Below are 22853 nucleotides of genomic sequence, written 5' to 3'. Positions count from 1 at the left end.
CTACTGCATAAAGCTGCAAAAAAGTTATCTCATTGCCAAGATTATTATTATTATTATATTATTATTATTAATAATAAGATCCATCCGGTTATGTTTTGTTTCGGTGAGGTCTGCGTTACCCGGTAGAGTGTATTAACCCATTCACTGCCAGAGGGTCCAGCCTTGCCTTGCTCTGCGTGTATTACTGCCATGACAGCGTTAATAATTAACTATTCTTTTCTTTAGTAAATGCGAAAGATGTAAGTAATTTTGTTTTAGACTGAGCAAAGCATTTTTGGAGCTCATTTTAGAAAGACTCATACTACAATATATATATATCTTATACTATATTAGTGAAAGCACTGTATGTTTGCCTGCATGCATGCCTGCCTGCTGGATGTCCGGTGTCCCTAGGGGAAATCTCATTGGTCCCTTGGGCCGCCCCCGCACACCTCTCATTGGCCTGAGGCGGAGTGACGGCCCAAAGGACACACAGGGACAAAAACACACACACAGGGATATACACACACACACACGGACACACGGACACACGGACACACGGACACACACACACACACACACACACAGTAGGGGGGGGGGGTGTACATTAGCAGCATGTATAACCCGGGGGGGGGGGGGGGGCCCTCACATACCCGCCGGAGCCTCCGCCTCTTCCTCCCCGAAATCAGCCTCCCCCCCCCCCCCGGCGCCGCTACAGTCAGCGGAGGAGCGAGTGCCCGGGACACAGCGGGGGAGCGGCCACAACAAGCTGCCTCCCGCCTCAGTTCCACGTGGGAGCGGCCGGACGGGTGAGTGAGCGGCCTTCACCTCCCCTCACCCCCCTTCAAATCACCTCCCCCCCCTTCACCCACCCCTCACCTCACCCACCCCTCACCCCCTTCAAATCACCTCCCCCCCCCCCCCCCGGCGCCGCTACAGTCAGCGGCGAGTGCCCGGGACACAGCGGGGGAGCGGCCACAACAAGCTGCCTCCCGCCTCAGTTCCACGTGGGAGCGGCCGGACGGGTGAGTGAGCGGCCTTCACCTCCCCTCACCCCCCTTCAAATCACCTCCCCTCCACCCCCCCCCCCCCCGGCGCCGCTACAGTCAGCGGAGCGAGCGAGCGCCCGGGACCGGCCACAACAAGCTGCCTCCCGCCTCAGATCCACGTGGGAGCGGCCGGACGGGTGAGGGAGCTGCCGAACGGGTGAGTGAGCGGCCGGACGGGTGAGGGAGCGGCCTTCACCTCCCCACACCCCCCTTCACCTCCCCTCACCCCCCTTCACCTCCCCACACCCCCCTTCACCTCCCCACACCCCCCTTCACCTCCCCTCACCCCCCTTCACCTCCCCTCACCCCCCTTCACCTCCCCTCACCCCCCTTCACCTCCCCTCACCCCCCTTCATCTCACCTCCCCTCACCCACCCCTCACCTCCCCTCACTCCACTTCCCTTCCCTTCCACCTCCCTCCACCCCCCTTCACCTCCCCTCCACCCCCCCTTCACCTCCCCTCCACCCCCCCTTCACCTCCCCTCCACCCCCCCTTCACCTCCCCTTCACCTCCACTTCACCCCCCCCCCCACCTCCCCTTCACCCCCCCCACCTCCCCTTCACCCCCCTTCACCTCCCCTTCACCCCCCCCACCTCCCCTTCACCCCCCCCCCCCCCCCCCCACCTCCCCTTCACCCCCCCCCACCTCCCCTTCACCCCCCTTCACCTCCCCTTCACCCCCCCCCACCTCCCCTTCACCCCCCCCCCCACCTCCCCTTCACCTCCCCTCCACCCCCCCCTTCACCTCCCCTCCACCCCCCCCCTTCACCTCCCCTCCACCCCCCCTTCACCTCCCCTCCACCCCCCCCTTCCCCTCCCCTTCACCTCCCCTCCACCCCCCCCTCACCTCCCCTCCACCCCCCCTTCACCTCCCCTCCACCCCCCTTCACCTCCCCTCCACCCCCCCCTTCACCTCCCCTCCACCCCCCCCTTCACCTCCCCTCCACCCCCCCCCCTTCACCTCCCCTCCACCCCCCCCCCCTTCACCTCCCCTCCACCCCCCCTTCACCTCCCCTCCACCCCCCCCCTTCACCTCCCCTTCACCTCCCCTCCACCCCCCCCTTCACCTTCCCTTCACTCCCCCCTTACAACCTCTCACCACCTCCACCCCCCTTCCCACCTCCCCCACCCCCCTTCCCAACTCCCCACCACCTCCCCCCCCTTCCCACCACCTCCCCCCACCCCCCCCCCTTCCCACCACCTCCCCCCCCTTCCCACCACCTCCCCCGCACCCCCCCCCCTTTCCCACCACCTCCCCCCCACCCCCCCCCCCTTCCCACCACCTCCCCCCCACCTCCCCTTCCCCCCCACCCCCCTCCTTCCCACCACCCCCCCCCCCACCCCCACCACCTCCCCCCCCACCCCCCCCCTTCCCTGAGGCGGAGTCACGGGCCAAAGGACACACAGGGACACAGACACACACACACACACGTAGGCACACACACACACACACAGACGTAGACACACACACACACGTATACACACACACACGTATACACAAACACACACACGTAGACACAAACACACACACGTAGACACACACATAGACACACACATACGTAGACACACACGCACGTACACGTAGACACACACACATGTACACGTAGACACGCACACACACATGTACACGTAGACACGTACACACACACACACACGTACACGTACACACACACACACACACACACATGTACACGTAGACACGTACACACACACACATGTACACGTATACTCACACACATGTACACGTACACACACACATGGAGACATACACACACACACATGGAGACATACAAACACATACGTGGAGACATACACACACACACATGTACACATACACACACACACACGTATACACTCACACACGTATACACACAGGTATACATACACATAATGTATACACACACACACATGTATACACACACATGTATACACACACATGTATACACACACACACATGTATACACACACACATGTATACACACACACACACATGTATACACACACACACACACGTGTATACACACACGTGTATACACACACACACATGTGTATACACACACACACACATGTGTATACACACACACATGTGTACACACACACACATGTGTACACACACACACACATGTGTACACACACATGTGTATACACACACATGTATATACACACACATGTATATACACACATGTATACACACACACATGTATACACACACACACACGTATACACACACACATGTGTATACACACACAAACATGTGTACACACACACACACACACACACACACACACACACTTATACACACACACACACATACAATGTATACACACAAACATGTATACACACACACAAACATGTATACACGTGTATACACACATGTGTATACACACACACGTATACACACACACAATATATACATACACACAATGTATACACACACACGTGTATACACACACGTGTATACACACACACACACGTGTATACACACACACACGTGTATACACACACACACGTGTATACACACACACACACGTGTATACACACACGTGTATACACACACACACGTGTATACACACACACACGTGTATACACATACACACACACGTGTATACACATACACACACACGTGTATACACACACACACCCCAGCACCACCACATCAGCACACCGGTATCTCATGCCCCCCCAGCACACTGGCATTCTCGGCTCCCCACCATTCCCAGCCCCCATCAACACCATCAGCACCCACACATCGCCACCTTTGCACCTCCCCCATCGGCACACCCACATCCGCACCCCCACATCAGCACCAAACCCTCCCAAATCAGCACACCAATACAATCACCATCAGTACAGCCACAGCAGCACTACCACCGCACATGGGCCGCGTGGACCACTCCCCACCCAAATGCCACACCCACACCACAAACATCCCGGGCAACGCCGGGGCTCTCAGCTAGTATATATATATATTTACTATATTATACAATATACTATGTTATACTGTAAAACACAAAGAGAAGGAAAGTGAGAGCCTTGCTAAAATAAATCCTTTTTTATTTAAAAAGTAATTGCAGGGGGTATGTGTTTAAATAAAAAGCAGTGGTCCTGTGTGTTTGTAAGTAGTGTTTACAGTTCAACCATTGCGTTTGATACAAGTCTCTTAGACAAAGGGTGCTGAACTCCAGTCCTATAGCCCCCCCAAGAGGTCAGGTTTTCAGGATATCCCTGCTTCAGCACAGGTGGCTCAGTCAGTTCCAGCTTCAGCACAGGTGGCTCAATCAGAGACTCAGTCAAAGACTGAGCCTCTGATTGAGCCACCTGTGCTGAAGCTGGGATATCCTGAATAACTGACCGGTTGGGGGGACTTGAGGACTGAAGTTGCCCACCCCTGTCTTAGACAGACAAACGGAGAGCAAGAGCAACAGCTCAATGGATGCATGAAAACCGTCAAGAAAAATAACAGGAAGCGCCATTGATACATTTCATTATCAGCAGAAAACACACAACCAACGTATTCACTGGAGAAGAGTGGATTCCTCACTCTGTTGTCTCCTCAATGAACTTCTCCAAGCGTTCATGCTGCTGACCGCAATGTCCCCACTTCTCGACTCTCTTCCTTCTCAAGGAAGTCTCTGAACGACAAGGAACTCTATGTTTATGTAACCATGTCTGGGTTTGGCTACTAATCTACCCTGCCTAACATGTAAGTCCTAGTAGCAGTGCAGGCAGTGTTAGGGCCAATCCGGGTTTTCCCCTGCAGTGAGCAGCTTCCTTGAGTGACAAGAGGGGAGGCGGGCTGAGGCCTGTGTTCTGTCCTATCTGGGCTCAGACCTAAGCCCCTCCCCCAGGGTACTGAAGGGGCTGCACTTCCCAAATGTAGCCAGTTGCCACTCCCCTGAGAGAGACTGGTCCCACGGAAGTGTGTGCGCAGGGCTCTGGCCACCTTCCATCCCCTCCCTTAAGGGAGTGGGAGTGAGGACTATACCTCCTACTCCATCAGGGAGTAGGGGAAGAGCAAGGACCGACCTGTGGGGCCCATACCTGGGGGTTGAGTCCAGGGACCATACAAGGCTGGGAACCAAGAGTATGCAGAGTACGCAGATTGTTGCTGTTGGACAATAAAAACTATTCCTGTTTTATAAAATATACTCCTGCCTGAGTCTGCAATCTATCAGGGGGAGTATCAGAGGGTTCTCCAGCACCCCTGGAGCCTGCAAGAGATGGAGGCGCTGAACCAAGAGAGAAAAAAAGAACTGTCACCCGAAAAGCCTGTCCTGTCTTCCCCACTAACAACAACGGAACCTCAGATCTTCTGTGAACCAACAGGCACTCAGCAGTACACACCCTGTAATAGGCAGATCTCGCAGAGGTCGGAGGAAACACCGTTACATTTGGAGGCGCTGCTGATATGATCAGGACAGGCTTTTACAGCAAAGCAAGCCAAAGAAAGAAACGGAAGGTACGCTTTCAAGCGTACTAAAGAAGGATGGGGGGTCAGGTGTAGTGTCCAGGGGACTCTTGTCCAACAAGCAAGGGCCCAAATTCCCCGCTAGAGACCTGCAGCCTGTGCCATTCCCTATGTGAGGTAACCTGTGCTGAAGCAACATGCTATATGTTCTAGTTCATATCACCCTGACAACTGATATGTAGGACGCCTGGAGGGGGTGTTTTGGTTGCCTGGGGCCCAGAAACCTTTGGAAAGGGACTACAGTGTCAGGGGCAGATGGGGTGGTGTTACGGTATTGATGGGTAGTGTCCGAGGGAGGGGAACTTGAAAGTAAGATTACCAGGACCTCCGTTTGAGGAACTATCACAATGCTATTAGCAGCTTGAGGCACAGGGAGTCACAGTGTACTCAGGGGTTTTTGCTTAGCCAGGGGCATCTTTCCTGCCTCAGAACATCTGCAGCGTGTGGAGAACGGTTTCCCTCCAAAATCGGACGGACCGCGTGGGAGAGTTGCAAAAGTTGCAAGCTTTTGCTAAATTGTGCAGGGCTTGGCGCGAAGCTAAGCCACGCCCTGTGAAGTGAGCGGCTCGGTGCGAAACCTGAGGCCACGCCTATCTTATTGTGCCAGTGCTCCTCATTCCACCAGAGCGTGGAGGCACTAATCCAAAGAGACTATCAGCCCGGAGGGAGGAGCCGGATGCGAGCTGCCGCACCCTCAGTTCCTGATGGTGAGCTAGCTGAGAAGAAGCTAAGCATTAGTACGCGAAACTTTACCCTGCTAAGCTATACCTTGCCATGAGTTGATGCGAGGTCTCCCAATATTGGCTACCAGGAGGCTTCCTGGTAGTGGAAGTGAATGGGGAGATCTACTTAAAATGTCTCTGCCCCTGTTGCGACTTCCCCGGCGGAGACGCCAACTTGACTGCCAAGTGCCCATGGTGTGGAGCCTCATACCCAAAGCCTACGGTAGCACTGCCTGCTCTACCCAACAGCCGAAAAACTGCGGCCTTTCTTCAAGAGAGTGCGGCCTGGACTGAGGCCCCGGGAGCGGACGGTCCAGGCGGCCCATGTGTCCGTGTTCCAGATCTGGAACCAATAAAAGACTTACCGGGTAAGGTGACTGCCCGGGAGGAGGCTGGGGCGCTTCCGCTGGTGGTGCAGGAGCGGAACCGCTGCCTGTCGATCGCCGCCTGCGACTGCGAGGTGTCCCGGGACTTTTCCCCTGTGAGCGTGTCCCTACCTTCTTCATCCGACAATGACGGTAGCGGACGGCGATCCATAGTGATGCTCTGGCCGGAGCATAACGGCAGCAAGGCTGCGAAGGAACCACCCACCTTCAGAACCGAGCGGCAGCGGAGTCCTGTCCAGATAATATCACGGTGAGCGACGGTGTGCCCCAAGCAGCGGAGGAGTGACACGCCTGTGGTGGCTCCCAGCGAGATGGCAGCGGACGTACCTGCTTCCGATCGAGAGGACCACGCGACTTCCAGGAGCCAGAGGAGTGGTGAGGATACTCTCGCTTCTTCCCTCCCGGCTCCAGCGGAGGTATCCGGTGAAGAGGTACCAGCCAGTACTTCTTCCAACGCGGAGGTCGACAACACCCTTCCGGTGCAACCGTAGGATGTCGACTCACCGCCGGTGCGGCCGGATGATGTTGACCGTGCCAAGGGCCGAAGGCATCAGGCCCCTATTGACCCTGAGAAACACCAGGTGTTGGCGGTGACCGACCGGGGTAGGCCTATTACCCATGACTGTCCCTGACCTGTTGCTGGGCCTAAGACTGTTACTACCCGGGCCTGGGACAACAAGAAAGTCCCAACACCCTCTCAGGACTGGAGAGACTGGGTGGACTTTGAGGACTACTCAGATGGGGAAGTGACGGCTGAGAGCGTGATTTCCTTTGGGAGGAAATCAGACAAAACCTATCAAATCAGAGACATTGGGGGTATCCTGAAGGGGAGCTTCTGGGTCTGATTTGTCAGTATGCTCCGTCCCTATAAGGAAGGTACTACCTTGGTTGGACCCAATGTTCCAGGGCTATGTCCCATATATGAATAGAACCAGGTTCCTGCTAATTAGTGGGGATCTAGTTGATCACTGGTGGGAGGAAGGGGAGTTCTCCACAGAGGAGACTGCCGAAACTATTAGGAGAAGAGAGAGGGAGATCAAGCTGGGGGCCATACAACCCACCGGCTTAGTTGTACATTTCCATACCCAACCCTCACAGGTGCCCTTATTCTGGGTGTTGCCGGGCCAGGCTTGCGGCCGTAAATTGACCAAGCTCAGTCGGGCTGCTAGGTTGATAGTACAACGCTTCCGGCAGTCCCATGGGTTCGATTACCCCTATGTCCCTGAGCCCATCATGCAGGAGATAGAAGCTAACGGGAGGAATGGCTGAGGGATGCCATAAGAGGCTATTTAACCTCTAAGTGTAGCTATTCCATCTTTCACACTGAAGACAGGATCAGTTATCTAATGGGGGAATGGAGGGTAGGTAGAGGTATCTACATGGACAGGGTAGAGTACCTGTTTGAGTGGCTCCCAAGAAGGTGTATTCGGTCACCGTCCCTGACAATGAGGGCAGGTTGGTTAAAAAGCCTGACTCTTCTTATTATTATTGATGGGATAAACGATTCTCCATGTTGGGAGGTATCTGTGACGCCTCATCACTGTTATAGAGTTTATGCGATCAATTGCATATTGCTTCACTGTGTTAAATGTACTGTCAAGTGTTATGCATTTTCAGAATTGTTCTAAGTTGAAGGATGGCACACCAAAATTCGGTTCCAAGCCGGGACGTTGGATTTTCCACCAGAGGGAGAGTGTAGTCATGTCTGGTTTTGGCTGCTAATCTACCCTGCCTAACATGTAAATCCTGGTAGCAGTGCAGGCAGTGTTAGGCCCAATCCGGGTTTCCCCTGCATTGAGCAGCTTCCTTATTCTGGAAGCCAGAGGGTCACGTGGTGATGACTTAGCTCAGATAGTGTCAACTCGCCCTCTTTTCCAAGCACGACAAGGTCTGTTTCTTTTCTTACTTTATTTTGGAGAAAGTAGGTAAATACAGTTTCTTGTGTAGAGGTGTAGGTATCTCTGTGTGTGCTTAGTAGTAAAGGGAGGTGAAAAGATAATCCTGCATCACCATTACAGGGGTTACAGCCAGGTACTCACGAGTCCAGAGAAAATGGTGGAAAGGAAATGGCAAGGTATGCTGGGTAGTAAGATAGTCTGGGGACAGACCATCTGTGGGCAGAGCAGAGGGGGAGAAAGCAGACTAGCCCATTTGAGAGAAAGGCTGGGGCTGCCATGGCAACTCACAGGAGTGTCTGGGGAAGCTACAACATGTAGCAATAATGTTGCATCTTTAACACAGCAAGCTGCTGGGAGAGGGGAAATGGCACTGTGTTTTGTGTGCAGAACCAAACACATACAGCTGGCACTAATAAGCTGACAAGCAGGGCTGCGAGGAAAAAGGGGGGGTGAAACAGAAATGTAGACAGAGGTATACCTGTTCCATGACATTCCTTGAGTGACAAGGGGGGCGGCGGGTGAGGCCTGTGTTCTGCCCTATCTGGGCTCAGACCTAAGCCCCTCCCCCAGGGTACTTAAGTGGCTGCACTTCCCAACTTTAGCCAGTTGCCACTCCCCTGAGATTGACTGGTCCCACGGAAGAGTGTGCGCAGCGCTCCCATCCCCTCCCTTGTGGGAGTGAGGACTATACCTCCTACTCCACCAGGGAGTAGTGGAATAGGAAGGACCGACCTTTGGGCCCGTGTCTGGGGGTTGAGTCCAGGGACCATCACAAGGCTGGGAACCAAGAGTATTCAGAGTATGCAGTGTACAGTATGCAGAGTATGCAGTGTACAGTATGCAGAGTATGCAGTGTACTGTATGCAGAGTATGTAGTGTATGCAGAGTATGCTGATTGTTGCTGTGGGACAATAAAAGCTGTTTTCCTGTTTTATAAAATATATCCTGCCTGAGTCTGCAATCTACCAGGGAGAGTATCAGAGGGTTCTCCTGCAGGGATTGCCTCCAGCACTCCTGGAGCCTGCAAGAGATGGAGGCGCTGAACCAAGAGTGAGAAAAAACAGCTATCACCCCAAAAGCCGGTCCTGTCTTCCTCACTAACAACGGCGGAACCTCAGAGCTCCTGTGAATCAACAGGAACTCCGCAGTACACACCCTGTAATAGGCAGATCTCCCAGCGTGCGGGGGAAACACTGTTACATTTATTTTGCTACACCTCCATCAGTGAGCGATATCGACAATGGTTATTACACAGAGCTATAGGAGAAACTAGGAGACAAGTTACTTGAGTTAGGCAGAACATTTTCTAAGAAACTTGCTCAGAATGTATCAAACATGACAACGACGTTCTATTTGAGGCAGGATAATAATTTGTTGAGCTGTATTAAAGCAGCCGTCTCGCTCAACTTACCGCTGTGGCACCGAAGAATATATTTTCTGAACAAAGCAGAACTGATGTTTTCTTATGCTTATTTCAAGAAATAGAAGTCCTGGTACCAAATTCGGGCGTTGGCCAATCCATTAGAGGCAGGCCCGTCACCTACTTGAATGAGACACGGGACCCAAATGTAACCCAGGTCCCCAAGTTAATTAAGGAAAGGGGGACGGGTTGGGGGGGGGCTCTCATCTGGGGGGCAGGGGTGGAAAGGGCCCAGCTGTTTCTCCAGTGGGACCGGCAGAAAAAAGGCTCTCGATTGTTCAGACGATCCCAGAAGTCGCAGCCTACTTCCGGTCAGGTCCAACTTCCGTGTCCGGGCGGCAGGGCCGGGCACAGGTATCCTGGTGCTCCCATCCTGATGGCGGCCTTAACGAGAGGAATGCCAACCGTCCTGCGATGTTTCCTTCACCCACTGGCCCATCACTTGTGACGCGTCTCATGCTATATTGATTAGCCTCTTTTTGACCTAGAATTCAGCACCTACACATCTTTTTACTAAATCTCCCGGCTGCAAAACCGGGGCAAAAAAGCAACCATTTTGTAAAAAAAGAAATTAAATCTTATTGAAAGCAGTTGGAGTTCTTCCTTTGATAAATATGGTGCCATATTGTTGTGCAACTGGTTGACTTTAATATATATATATATATATATATATATATATATATATATATGACATGCAAATGAGTATACAGGAATATTTGCTATATATATATATATATATATATATATATATATATATATTCATGTAGAGGTATCAGTACCGTGTTAGCCGAGCTTCAATAATCAAAAAATAAATAGATGATACCGTTCTGTGGCTAACGAAATGCTTTTATTTGTGCGAGCTTTCGAGATACACTGATCTCTTCTTCCGGCGATGTTACAATGAATGAAGCAAGGATAACTTAAAAACAGTGTATCTTGGAATAGATAACATTCCAAGAGACACTGTTTTTAAGTTATCCTTGCTTCATTCATTGTAACATCGCCGGAAGAAGAGATCAGTGTATCTCGAAAGCTCGCACAAATAAAAGCATTTCGTTAGCCACAGAACGGTATCATCTATTTATTTTTTGATTATATATATATATATATATATATATATATATATATATATATATATATATATATATATATATATATATATATATATATATATATATATATATATATATATATATATCCAGGAAATGTACGGTCCCTGGTTATAAAGGGTCTTAGGTTCTTTTCTGTGGGACTCCCCATTTAAGTAAAGATGAAAGAGGAGTCACATAAAATCCCCCTGAGCAGCAGGGATTGGCGCTTTAATACAATGGGAGTTATATATCAAAGTGCCCCAGTTTCTAAACTGGGGCAAAACTGGAGCAGAAAACCGGCAGATTTATCAAAGAAAAAGTGTTCCTCAGCAAGAAATGGGATATTTTTTTTTGCTTTTACATGTCTTGAAATTAATCTTATCTTTGTCAACTGTAATTTATTGCAGCTATCTTAGTCATTGCTGGGTCAATACTATGCAAATGAAACAAAATAGGGTCATTTATGCAACGTAATCGTCTTTTATTAGCCGACGTTAACACGTGAATGTATTTAGCTCATTATTAGTGCGATAATTCAAGCGTACACACCACAAGTGCAAACCTGAAATGAGGTAGCTGATGTTTAGAGGTGGGACAACACAGCCCAGAAAGAGCATCATTGCAGGTAAATATCTGTACACCCCAATGTGTTATAAGGAAACGGTTTAAAACGTGTTTCTAACTCCCTCCCAAGTGAAGGTTAAAAGGTTAATGTTAAAATGGCAATATATATACAGATATATACAGGCATACCCCGGTTTAAGGACACTCACTTTAAGTACACTCGCAAGTAAGGACATATCGCCCAATAGGCAAACGGCAGCTCACGCATGCGCCTGTCAGCACGTCCTGAACAGCAATACCGGCTCCCTACCTGTACCGAAGCTGTGGACAAGCGGGGAGACTATAGGGCCTGTTACACATGCATTGTTTACATCAGTTATGCACGTATATGACGATTGCAGTACAGTATATGCATCGATAAGTGGGAAAAGGTAGTGCTTCACTTTAAGTACATTTTCGCTTTACATACATGCTCCGGTCCCATTGCGTACGTTAATGCGGGGTATGCCTGTATATATATACACATATATATATATATACACACACAGTACCTCAATTTGTATGCATAATTTCTTTTTACCGTAGAAAATAAAGGCAAATTAAAAGAGCACACGAGAACCCAGCACATGTGAAGGACGGCGTGTATGTATGAATGTTTGCGTGTTCATGTGTCTGTGTACATTAGCTGACTTGTTTTTCAGCAGACTCTGCATGTCTTAGTTGTCATGGTTACCCTCAGGCCTCCGTCTCAGCCACCGTGTTTACCGCAGCCTCCTCCGTGTCCCATGTGTGATATGCCTGGAACTTCTCAAGAAGCCTGCAGAGTATTGCTCCTGTACAGCATCCTGCAGAGTATTGCTCTTCTATGGAAGCCTGCAGTGCATTGCTCCTCTATAGCATCTGCAGAGTATTGCTCCAGTATAGCATCCTGCAGACTATTGCTCCTGTATAGAAGCCTGCAGAGTATTGCTCCAGTATAGCATCCTGCAGACTATTGCTCCTGTATAGAAGCCTGCAGACTATTGCTCCTGTATAGAAGCCTGCAGTACATTGCTCCTGTATAGAAGCCTGCAGTGCATTACTCCTGTATAGAAGCCTGCAGTACATTGCTCCTGTATAGAAGCCTGCAGTGCATTGCTCCTGTATAGAAGCCTGCAGTGCATTGCTTCTGTATAGAAGCCTGCAGAGCATTGCTCCTGTATAGAAGCCTGCAGTGCATTGCTCCTGTATAGAATCCTGCAGAGTATTGCTCCTGTATAGCATCCTGCCGAGTATTGCTCCTGTATAGCATCCTGCAGAGTATTGCTCCTGTATAGAAGCCTGCAGAGCATTGCTCCTTTATGTAAGGCTCCCACAGAGCATTGATTCTAGTAGATATATAGCTCCAGAGGCCATTTTAGTTTCCTGGAGCAGATTTTCACTCTGGGCCTAGAGGTCACTTAGGTGATTGAAAGCTCCTGGATTTTAAACTACCTCCATGTTAGTGAGACGAGCAACGCATTGCTCTGAAATGTGTTGCAGGACCATCCAGGACGGAAGGGGTTAAACCTTAAAATATGATTAGTCTTTTTATTAGCAGGTAATGTCATTCTTTTTAAAGTCCATGTATGCCCACTAGTGTCAAATTACCAGCCACCCACAGGAAATAACGTCAGGAATCCACAAAGTATGTGATCAGTGCACGTCCTAATAGTACAGTAGTGCCTAATGCTCTTTACCCAGCACACAGATTCATTACCACAACCATTACACAACACAAACATTAACACACGAATACACTGATAGACACAATCTAAACACAGCCAGATTAAGACGGTATACTAGAAATGCACCGATTTGCATATGAACATGTATACTGCATGTACAAAGACACACAGATCCACTTGCATTTAATCGGTGCACTGCTGATAATGTAGGCCTTTGTTTTTTTTGCTTATATCGGGAGCTATTGCCCAGGACGTGGGTGGATAGAGTGCTTTTGGTACACAAGGTTTTTTGCGTTTAATGATTTCTTTTAATAATCTAAGTGACTGACACCTTAAAAAAAAAAAAAAACTCAGACAAGTTTTTTTTTGTAAATATTCCTGTGATACTAAACCCTGAAAAGCAGGTTTCCAGGAATGGATTAAAATGAGTGTTCGTGTTTGCCATAGAAACAACGCATACTAATACAAATATTAAAATAACTTCAGTCTGTCAGCTGCAAAACGAGGGCGGAACCCATGCAAAAGAACGGCATCAGATTTTTTTCAAAAGAAAACATTTTCATTACTTTTCGATTTAATTTCTTTGATAATTCTGGTGCAGATTTCTTCATCAGTTTTTGAAAGACTGATAATCAGACCTGCTTAAGATCCGTACACATGAGTGTGCTCGGGCTCATCACCCCAATTTACAAACTTTGGGGATAAGTGTACAGTACATAAACATTTAACTTGTGAGCGCATTCACATGTCTGCAACTCTGCCTTCCTGCATTATCTCTGAGCATACAATGCTTTCACTGCAGCCAGGGATTCTGGGTAAGAACATCGTCACTCATCCATTTTAACATGGACCTCTATAAACGTATGCCTGCTGTATTACACAGCTTTTCGGCATTGTCTGGATTAAAGAAGTGTATAGCCAGTAACCCAACTCACAGACAGCTTTGTAAGGAAGGACATGTAATAATGGTGAGAGTCGAGAACACTGCCCTTAAAGCAGCAGTCCAAGCTGCCGTTTTTTTTATTTTTTATTAATTTTTCCCCCTTTAATATGTGCATCAATACAATCCACACAATGCTAAGTAATAAGCTATGTTGCAGGACGATCCGTTCTCCTGTGATCGATCGGCAAAGATTCGTCTCGGGGGTTCACTCAATGACTGCAGAGGAGTAGTCTGTTTCAGAAGAGGAAGGGGACGTGACTTTGTAAATGATTGCTATAGAAACAAAAAAGGATTGTTACATTATAATACGTTAAAATGTAATTCAGAGTTGTTTTTAAAAAAAATGCTGCAAGTATTTTCTCATAGTACAGAACTGATTTATTACGTAGGATATTGCTTGGTCTGCGGCTTTAAGTGGACAGCACTGGGTCATTTCCTATGCTGCAGGTTGTGTCTCGGTGAATGCACAGGCTCTGTATTATTTTCTCTATCTCAGAGTTCTTCTTCAGTGGTCGCAAGGAGTTCCACTTGTCCAATAACAACACGAAGCCAGCAAGCCCCCCTGTCTCTGCAGAAGCAGCTCACCCGCTGGGAGACACAGCACCCACCGAAAGTCCTGAAGAGGAGGAGGAGGAGGAAGAAGAAGAGGAGTTGGGGAAGGTAGGTGCAGGGATCTGCAGTAGTGCACAGAAGACACGTATATAAACATCTGTTCCCATCCAAGAGGACTCCAGGATAAATGAAGGGTAATTTAATCTGAATCTGACAAAGCCATTTAGTGCCAAGGGTTACATATGTTGGTGCTCAAAATCTACACACAGGGCCGCCAACAGCGGGGGAGAAAGGGCACTGGCGTCCTGGGCCCCGTGGGTCAGGGGGGCCCGGCCACTGGGCCCCCTGCGTGGCCGGGCGCCAGTTAATTAAATAAATAAAAAAGTTTAAAGAAAATGGTGGCAATTACCCGCGGTCGCGGCGCGCATGCGCAGGGCCTGCTCTAACCCCCCCCCACGCTCCCAACGTGAGACGTAGGGGGAAGGACCAGCTCATCTTGCGGCCCGCATTCCACCCCCCCCCCCCGCTCCTAACGTGAGACGGAGGGGGAAGGACCACCCCACCCAGTCACTGTCACCCACTGTCACTGTCACCCACCCAGTCACTGTCACCCACTGTCACTGTCTCCCACCCAGTCACTGTAACCCACTGTCACTGTCTCCCACCCAGTCACTGTCAGTCTCCCACTGTCACCCACCCACTGTCACTGTCAGTCACCCACTGTCACCCACCCACTGTCAACTGTCACCCACTGTCACCCACCCAGTCACTGTCACCCACCCACCCAGTCACTGTCGCCCAGTCACACTGTCACCCACTCGCCCTTCTCCCGCCCACTGTCTCCCGCCCACTGTCTCCCACCCACCCAGTCACTGTCTGTGTCACAGTGTCCCACCCAGTCACTGTCTCCCAGTCACTGTCATTCACCCACCCACTGTCATTCACCCACCCACCCACTGTCATTCACCCACCCACCCACTGTCATTCAACTGTCATTCACCCACCCACTGTCATTCACTCACCCACCCACTGTCATTCACCCACCCACCCACTGTCATTCACCCACTCACCCAGCCACTGTCATTCACCCACTCACCCACCCACCCACTGTCATTCACCCACCCACCCACTGTCATTCACCCACTCAACCACCACCCACCCACTGTCATTCATACTGTCATTCACCTACCATCTTTCACCCACCCACCATCATTCACCCAACTGTCATTCACCGACCCAGTCATTCACCCACTCACCCACCCACCCACCCAGGCAGGCAGTCACATCTCTTTTGTTGAAAATATAAAAATAAACAGGTTGCATTGTAATGTTTTTTTCTGTATCACAATAAGAAAACAGTTAAGTAAAAGTTGCGCTCTAAAAGATATTTTTTTGTGGTAGGTGCGCTATGGGTTCGGGGGGGGTGCTGGTCCTGCTCCTTTCATTTGTCCCGGGCCCCATGATTTCTGTTGGCGGCCCTGTCTACACATGACCCTGAAATTCATGGCGGGCTCATCCAGCAGTGAAAGGGTTTAGGCAAATTACTCTTGACAAATACAGATATTCAAAAGAAATAAATATCTTGAAGGTTCTAGCAATGCAGCGTAAAATGACGTAGAAGAAATAAAAATAGTTGGTTATTTTTGTTGATGGGGTGGAAGACCTCCATCAGCTACTCTCTGTGAGCTGTTTGATGTGTACACACTGACTGAGCCCCCTGTGCTGAAGCAGGAATATCCCTAAAACCGGACCTGTTTGGCGGCCCTTGAGGACTGGGTTGTCCACCCCTGATGCAGACTGTCAAAAACGAGTGACATTTATTCAAGCCCAATACAATAAGTAATAACACGCACATTACACATTTGGCTTCTATTCCTTTATTGGTGCAGCCGGGGGTACCAATCGGTTTAGTCAAGTTGCTGATAGGCAAGAGGGGATGGTAATATTCAGTCTCCTTTAGAGAGACCACAATTTGTTCACTCAAGGACCACAACATGTACACAACGTGTTGTTTAACACAAAGATTCAACCGAGCATTTCCAAAAGTAAATGAAATTCCTTCCAGAACAAGGGCACATGCGCTACGTTAGCGGTACGTTAACTCGGGGGAAATGTGGGAGAACGGAAAAGCAGGGGAGGGTAAAATCCTACAGATTTAGGAAATAGGAGCTAAGCTTGTAAAGTAAGATAGAGGTGTCTTGAAGAACAAAATGGGGCATATCTTTCACTCTCTTTTTATTGGGTCAATATACTAAAGTTCCACAGCAGCAAAGCCAGTGCAAAAACAGCTGTGTGTTTGTCAAAGAAAAGTAATCCTATTAAAAGCCATGGGCTTTGATAACTCTGGTGCAGTTGTTTTGTACTGGGGTTGCCCCCTTTGGCAGCTAGGAGACTTTAGTAAATAACTCTATGGGGGTAATGTTTTAAAATATCCCGACCGCACAATTGGAACAAATAAAGTCACTAAGTATCAAGGCAAAAAAATCCCATTGATTACTATATACTATTCTTCTTTGATCAGTCTGGTGCTGTTTTTTTGCTGCCGTTTTGTAGCCGGGAGCCTTTGATACGGAGCTCCCTGTATGTGTCTGTTTATACCTGAGCTGTGGTTACACTTGTTTCTAGTTCAGTGAGTACATGATGTAAGAGCGGTACTCACAATTGGCTTACAATGTAACTCTCCTTATAGAAATGCTTCAAGACGCCCAATGGATTTATGTGTGAATCCAAGACCACTTCCAGTAGCTACGATATCACTGAGTTGGCAACCTCATCGCTGGTGGGTAGGTACAAGAAGCGCTAGGGAATGTTGTGACTGGAATGTCAAGAAGGTATCTGTATGTTTGGTTATAATTGTGTCGGTTTTCTGTTCGTGACGCCCCAGTGAGAGAAATGTTTGTATAATGGGTATAGGCATTTTGGTGGTGTGTGTCACAGATGGTTCTGCAAGACATAGCAGATAAAAAGATTATTTGGATAGGTGTGTAAGATAAATGTGTCCTTGATGTCTTTGTCAGACGTATGTGTCCCTAATGTCTCTACTAGATGTCCCTGATGTCTCTGCCAGAGGTATGTGTCCCTAATGTCTCTGCCAGAGGTCTGTGTCCCTGCTAGAGGTCCATGGTGTCTCTGTCAGATATATGTATCGCTGATGTCTTTGTCAGAGGTAGGTGTTCTGACTCAAGCGCACTGTGGCAAGTGGTAGAGACAGGCAGTTAACTCACTCCCATAGATGCACACAGAGTCTTTCTTTCTTTTATGCTTTTATCATAAAAAGGAACAATAACAAAAGGGGGGAATTGGGCAGGTGGCAAAAGTGAAGGAGAGGTAAATTATGATAGCTTTAACCGTAAGATGGGACAAATTACTGCTCCTGAAGGCTGCTGGTTCCAAAAGGAAACATGCTAGTCTGGGCTAACAGGAAATACAGCTAGGACTGGCCCATCTAGCAGGGGCAGCCAGGAACAGCTCAATTAGCTGAGAGAAAGGGGCGTTGTGAAGGCAACTGGCTGAGAAGCCACAAGCGAAAGCAACATTTGTTGCAAACTGACAACCAAAGAGTGCTGGCAGCCTCAGAACAGAGACAATATACAATCTGGTTCCAGGACAGTAGGTGTCCCCGACGTCACTGTCAGATCTATGGGTCTATGGTGTCTCCGTCAGACGTGTGTGTTCCTAACTTCTCTCTGTTATGTCAGATGTATGTGTCGCTGATGTGTTTGTCTCTGTCAGAGTTACCTGTCCCTGATGTTTTTGTCAGAAGCGTGTGTCCCTGATGTCTGTCAGAGGTATGTGTCCCTTTAGTGCTGCACTGCCCTGATGCCTCAGTAACAGATATGTTGCCCTGATGCCTCGGTTAAATGAATGTGCCCCCGATTTGTCTGTCAGATGTCCCCGGTTGCTCCTAGATGAGTATGTTTTTTCGCAGTCTCGATGTATTTAGCAGACATGTTGAGTTGTGAAGTAATGGGAGAGGTCATTACTTGGAGGCATTGCAGTAATTAACTGTGATGTCGAGAGTACCAAGGTGTTTGTTACTGTGGAAACCACATGGACTAGAATCTTAAATCCTTCATTTCATTCAATACTCAGTAGGGAAGTCCTTGTTCTCTGAGCTGAGACTGGGGGAGAGAGAATAGACTGTACTGTGTTATTTATATGCATTGACCTGCCTATTTCTGGGTCTATTTACCAAGCTCTCCCAGGTGCAAAACCAGTGAAAAACTGCATCTGTTTTAAGAAAAGGAATCCCACTGAAAGCAATTTTACTTTAAATTTGGTGCAATTATTTGGGGTTTATGGGTGCCGGGTTAGTGAAATAACAGAAAAAAAGATTAGTTAACTATCAAACACAACGCTGCCTATGTACCAAAGATATTTGAATTTTTTGTCTGCATTGTGTTTTAGTTTTAAAAAGTAGTACAAACCACCATCAATTGTGCATCGTATGTGTGAAATTAAGTTAATGACGCATTGCTTTATGTTGAATACCTGATTGGTACAATATAAAGGAAAAATAGAGTGATGTGTATTTTTTTTCCTATTTACAACTAGCAGTAGTAAATTCGTAAATAAATAATTGGTGTCATTTTATTTATAACATACAGTAGATAGCCATATTGTGAGAATAATACATTTTGTAATTTATATACTGAAAAATACATTAAAAAGTGTTGTTCTACTTGCATTTTCTTGTACGCCAAGAAAAACTTGACGGACAACAATGGCGCATACTTTTTTTTTAGCAGTTTAATATGACATATCATTTACATATGTGTGGCACAGACAACATCCAGACTCTGCCTACATCTCCATCACTTCGCGCGTTGGTGGGAAACAGGCCACTCAGGGCTACACATGCGGCCCCCAACAGCGGCCTGCCCTCTGTCCCCAGTGCAGAGGAAAGGGAGATGTTGCTGTGATCACTAGCAGGTTACCAGGTGGCTTCTACAAAAATACTGGACACAATGGACATCCTCTCACCCCCCTCACCTTATCATCTCTCACCCCCCCCATCCCTCTCATTCTCTCACCCCCATCCCTCTCATTCTCTCCCCCCATCCCTCTCATTCTCTTCCTCCCATCCCTCTCATTTCCTACCCCCCATCCCTCTCATTTTTTGTCCCTTTATCCTTATCATTTGATCTCCCCTATCCCTCATTTTCTCCCCCCCAATCCCTGTCATTTTCTCCCCCTGCCATCCCTCTCATTCTCTCCCCCCCCCCCCCCAGAACAACCACAGAAAAACACACAACAGAACAGACACATACATACTCACGGACACACACCTCTCCTGCCCACGCTATTTCCCCCACCTTGGCCCCACCCCCAAGCTCCTGACACCTATTCCTGATTGGCTGCATTACCCAGCAACAGCCAATCAGGATGGAGGAAACTGCCCAGCCCCCTAGCCACCGCCCTGCTCAGGGAATCCCACAGCACCCCCCAAGCCGGTCATGTCACTATGTCCAGAGAGGTGATACTGGTACAGGCAGTCCTCGGTTATCCGACACAATGCGTTACTCAAAATGGCGTCGGATTGCGAAGCGTCGTAAAGCGAATCACATTTTCACATAGGAACACTGTTTAAGTGAAAGGTTCCGTTCCTAAAGGCATTTTTAACACTAAAATACACCAAATATTTTACGCAGGCAATAAGATATGCAGCACACACATAAATTATGATGTAAAGATTCTATTTATTGAATCCAGAACTGTATAATAAAACTGTTAGACATGTTTAAGGGTCTAAATACACCACAAAACCTTCACACTGATCTGGATGATTTCCCTGACTGCAGCCTTCTGACTGACATAATGTTGCAACTTTGCAAAGCGTCAGATAAGCCATTTTGGCGTCATAAAACCGCCCATAGGTATGCATTGCACAGCGTCGGATAAGCCATTCGTCGTAAAACGAAGTGTCGTAAAACAAGGACTTACTAGTATACACATACACGCCCAGAGAGGTAATACCGGTATACACGTACACGCCCAGAGAGGTAATACCGGTATACACGTACACGCCCAGAGAGGTAATACCGGTATACACGTACACGCCCAGAGAGGTAATACCGGTATACACGTACACGCCCAGAGAGGTAATACCGGTATACACAAACACGCCCAGAGAGGTAATACCGGTATACACATACATGTCCAGAGAGGTAATACCGGTATACACATACATGTCCAGAGAGGTAATACCGGTATACGCCTAGAGAGGTAATACACACACGTACACGCCCAGAGAGGTAATACCGGTATACGCATACACGCCCAGAGAGGTAATACCGGTATACGCCTAGAGAGGTAATACCGGTATACACGTACACGCCCAGAGAGGTAATACCGGTATACACATACACGCCCAGAGAGGTAATACCGGTATATACATACACGCCCAGAGAGGTAATACCGGTATACACATACACGTCCAGAGAGGTAATACCGGTATACACATACACGTGCAGAGAGGTATTACCGGTATACACATACATGTCCAGAGAGGTAATACCGGTATACGCATACACGTGCAGAGAGGTAATACCGGTATACACATACATGTCCAGAGAGGTAATACCGGTATACACATACATGTCCAGAGCAGTAATACCGATATACACATAATGTACATGTCTGTCACGGGAGACCAGTACTTTTAACACCTTTACCACCGGGATCACTGTCACCACAATAATTGAATAAATGAAAGTTTATTCTGGCAAGCCAACAAACACACAAAATACACAGTCGCAATGAAACACTCAACAACTGGGGGCCTGTGGAGCTTCCACCAGGGGTCTGCTTCAGAAGGCTTGCCCTGAACGTCTTTTTCCCCGGCTTCTCAGCGCTATTCCACACAAAGCACTTTTGAAAATCCCGTCTGCCGTGTCTCCGATCATCTCGGCTGCGCTTCTTACATAGCCCTTGGTTGCTATATTTTACATGGAGCAGGACCCGCCGGCCAATCAGAGCGCAGATCGTGAGGCTGCAGCCAATCCGAGGAAGAGGGCTCGTCTGACTGCGCCAATCAGAGGAGGGAGCCGGCTTAGGTACACTGGGGCGGGACCTGCTGGCAAGCGGGGAATTTAAACTGGCCAGTGGAAATTGCGCCTACGGGACTGAGACACTGCAACAGTTTCCTTAGCCAGCCCCATACCTCCGCTGGGTAGGCGCCGCAACGTCTTGGAGGAACAAAGTCTCTGCCCCGCCGAGAGCCTGTCCCCGGTAATCAGCCCTTCCCTGCTCACCATTGTCCTGGTACTCAGCCACTCCCAGCCTTTTTCACGACCCAACATTTCTCTGCCTGCAGCCCAGCAAAGTGAATTACTGGGTCTGCGTGCAGAGAAATGCTGAAAATACAAATTACATTACTAACTTGCCTACTATGTGGGGAATACACTAACACAGGAATAACGTGCTTTTTGGTTCTTACAAACCCTGTTCCCCAAGACACACATTGTCCAGACATCACACAGTGAATAGCTCTTTTCTGGAAGGGGTTACACAAAACATTACATCCAGGCCAAATGAGCCTCACAGAGGCAGCAATTTATACACGGTATTGGGGCAGCCAGCCAGGCTTCACCTTTATTATGCGAGGCTGGCAACCCCCAACCGTCACAATGTCCAGAGAGGTAATACACTTACATGTCCAGAGAGGTAATACTGGAATACACTTACATGTCCAGAGAGGTAATACCGGTATACACATACTACCCAGAGAGGTAATACCGGTATACACATACATGTCCAGAGAGGTAATACCGGTATACACATACTACCCAGAGAGGTAATACCGGAATACACATACATGTCCACAGAGGTAATTCAGGTATACATATACATGTCCTGAGTGGTAATACTGGTATACATATACATGTCCTGAGTGGTAATACTGGTATACACATACATGTCCTGAGTGGTAATACTGGTATACACATACATGTCCGGTATTACCTCTCATTTATTACAGGACAGAGTGTCCAAATACAGAATAGTCCTGTTAAAAATACCGGACACCTGACAACCATAATGATTAGTACCATGTGTGAGAAGAGAAGCAGGACACA

General features: G+C 48.6%; 1 protein-coding gene across 1 annotated transcript in view; it reads left to right on the top strand.

The window, feature by feature from the left end:
* The window catches only part of FAM131C (family with sequence similarity 131 member C), a 50575-nt gene that overhangs the window by 2942 nt on the left and 24780 nt on the right, over positions 1 to 22853 (top strand). The window contains exons 2-3 of the mRNA XM_075605941.1: positions 14723 to 14886; positions 17468 to 17561. Of these exons, the coding sequence (XP_075462056.1) occupies positions 14723 to 14886; positions 17468 to 17561 (258 nt within the window). The remainder of the gene's footprint in view (positions 1 to 14722; positions 14887 to 17467; positions 17562 to 22853) is intronic.

Source organism: Ascaphus truei, chromosome 6, assembly GCF_040206685.1.
Source record: "Ascaphus truei isolate aAscTru1 chromosome 6, aAscTru1.hap1, whole genome shotgun sequence".
Classification (NCBI taxonomy): Eukaryota; Metazoa; Chordata; class Amphibia; order Anura; family Ascaphidae; genus Ascaphus; species Ascaphus truei.
Note: the sequence above shows the minus strand (reverse complement) of the source record. Positions and strands in the feature narration are given on the sequence as shown.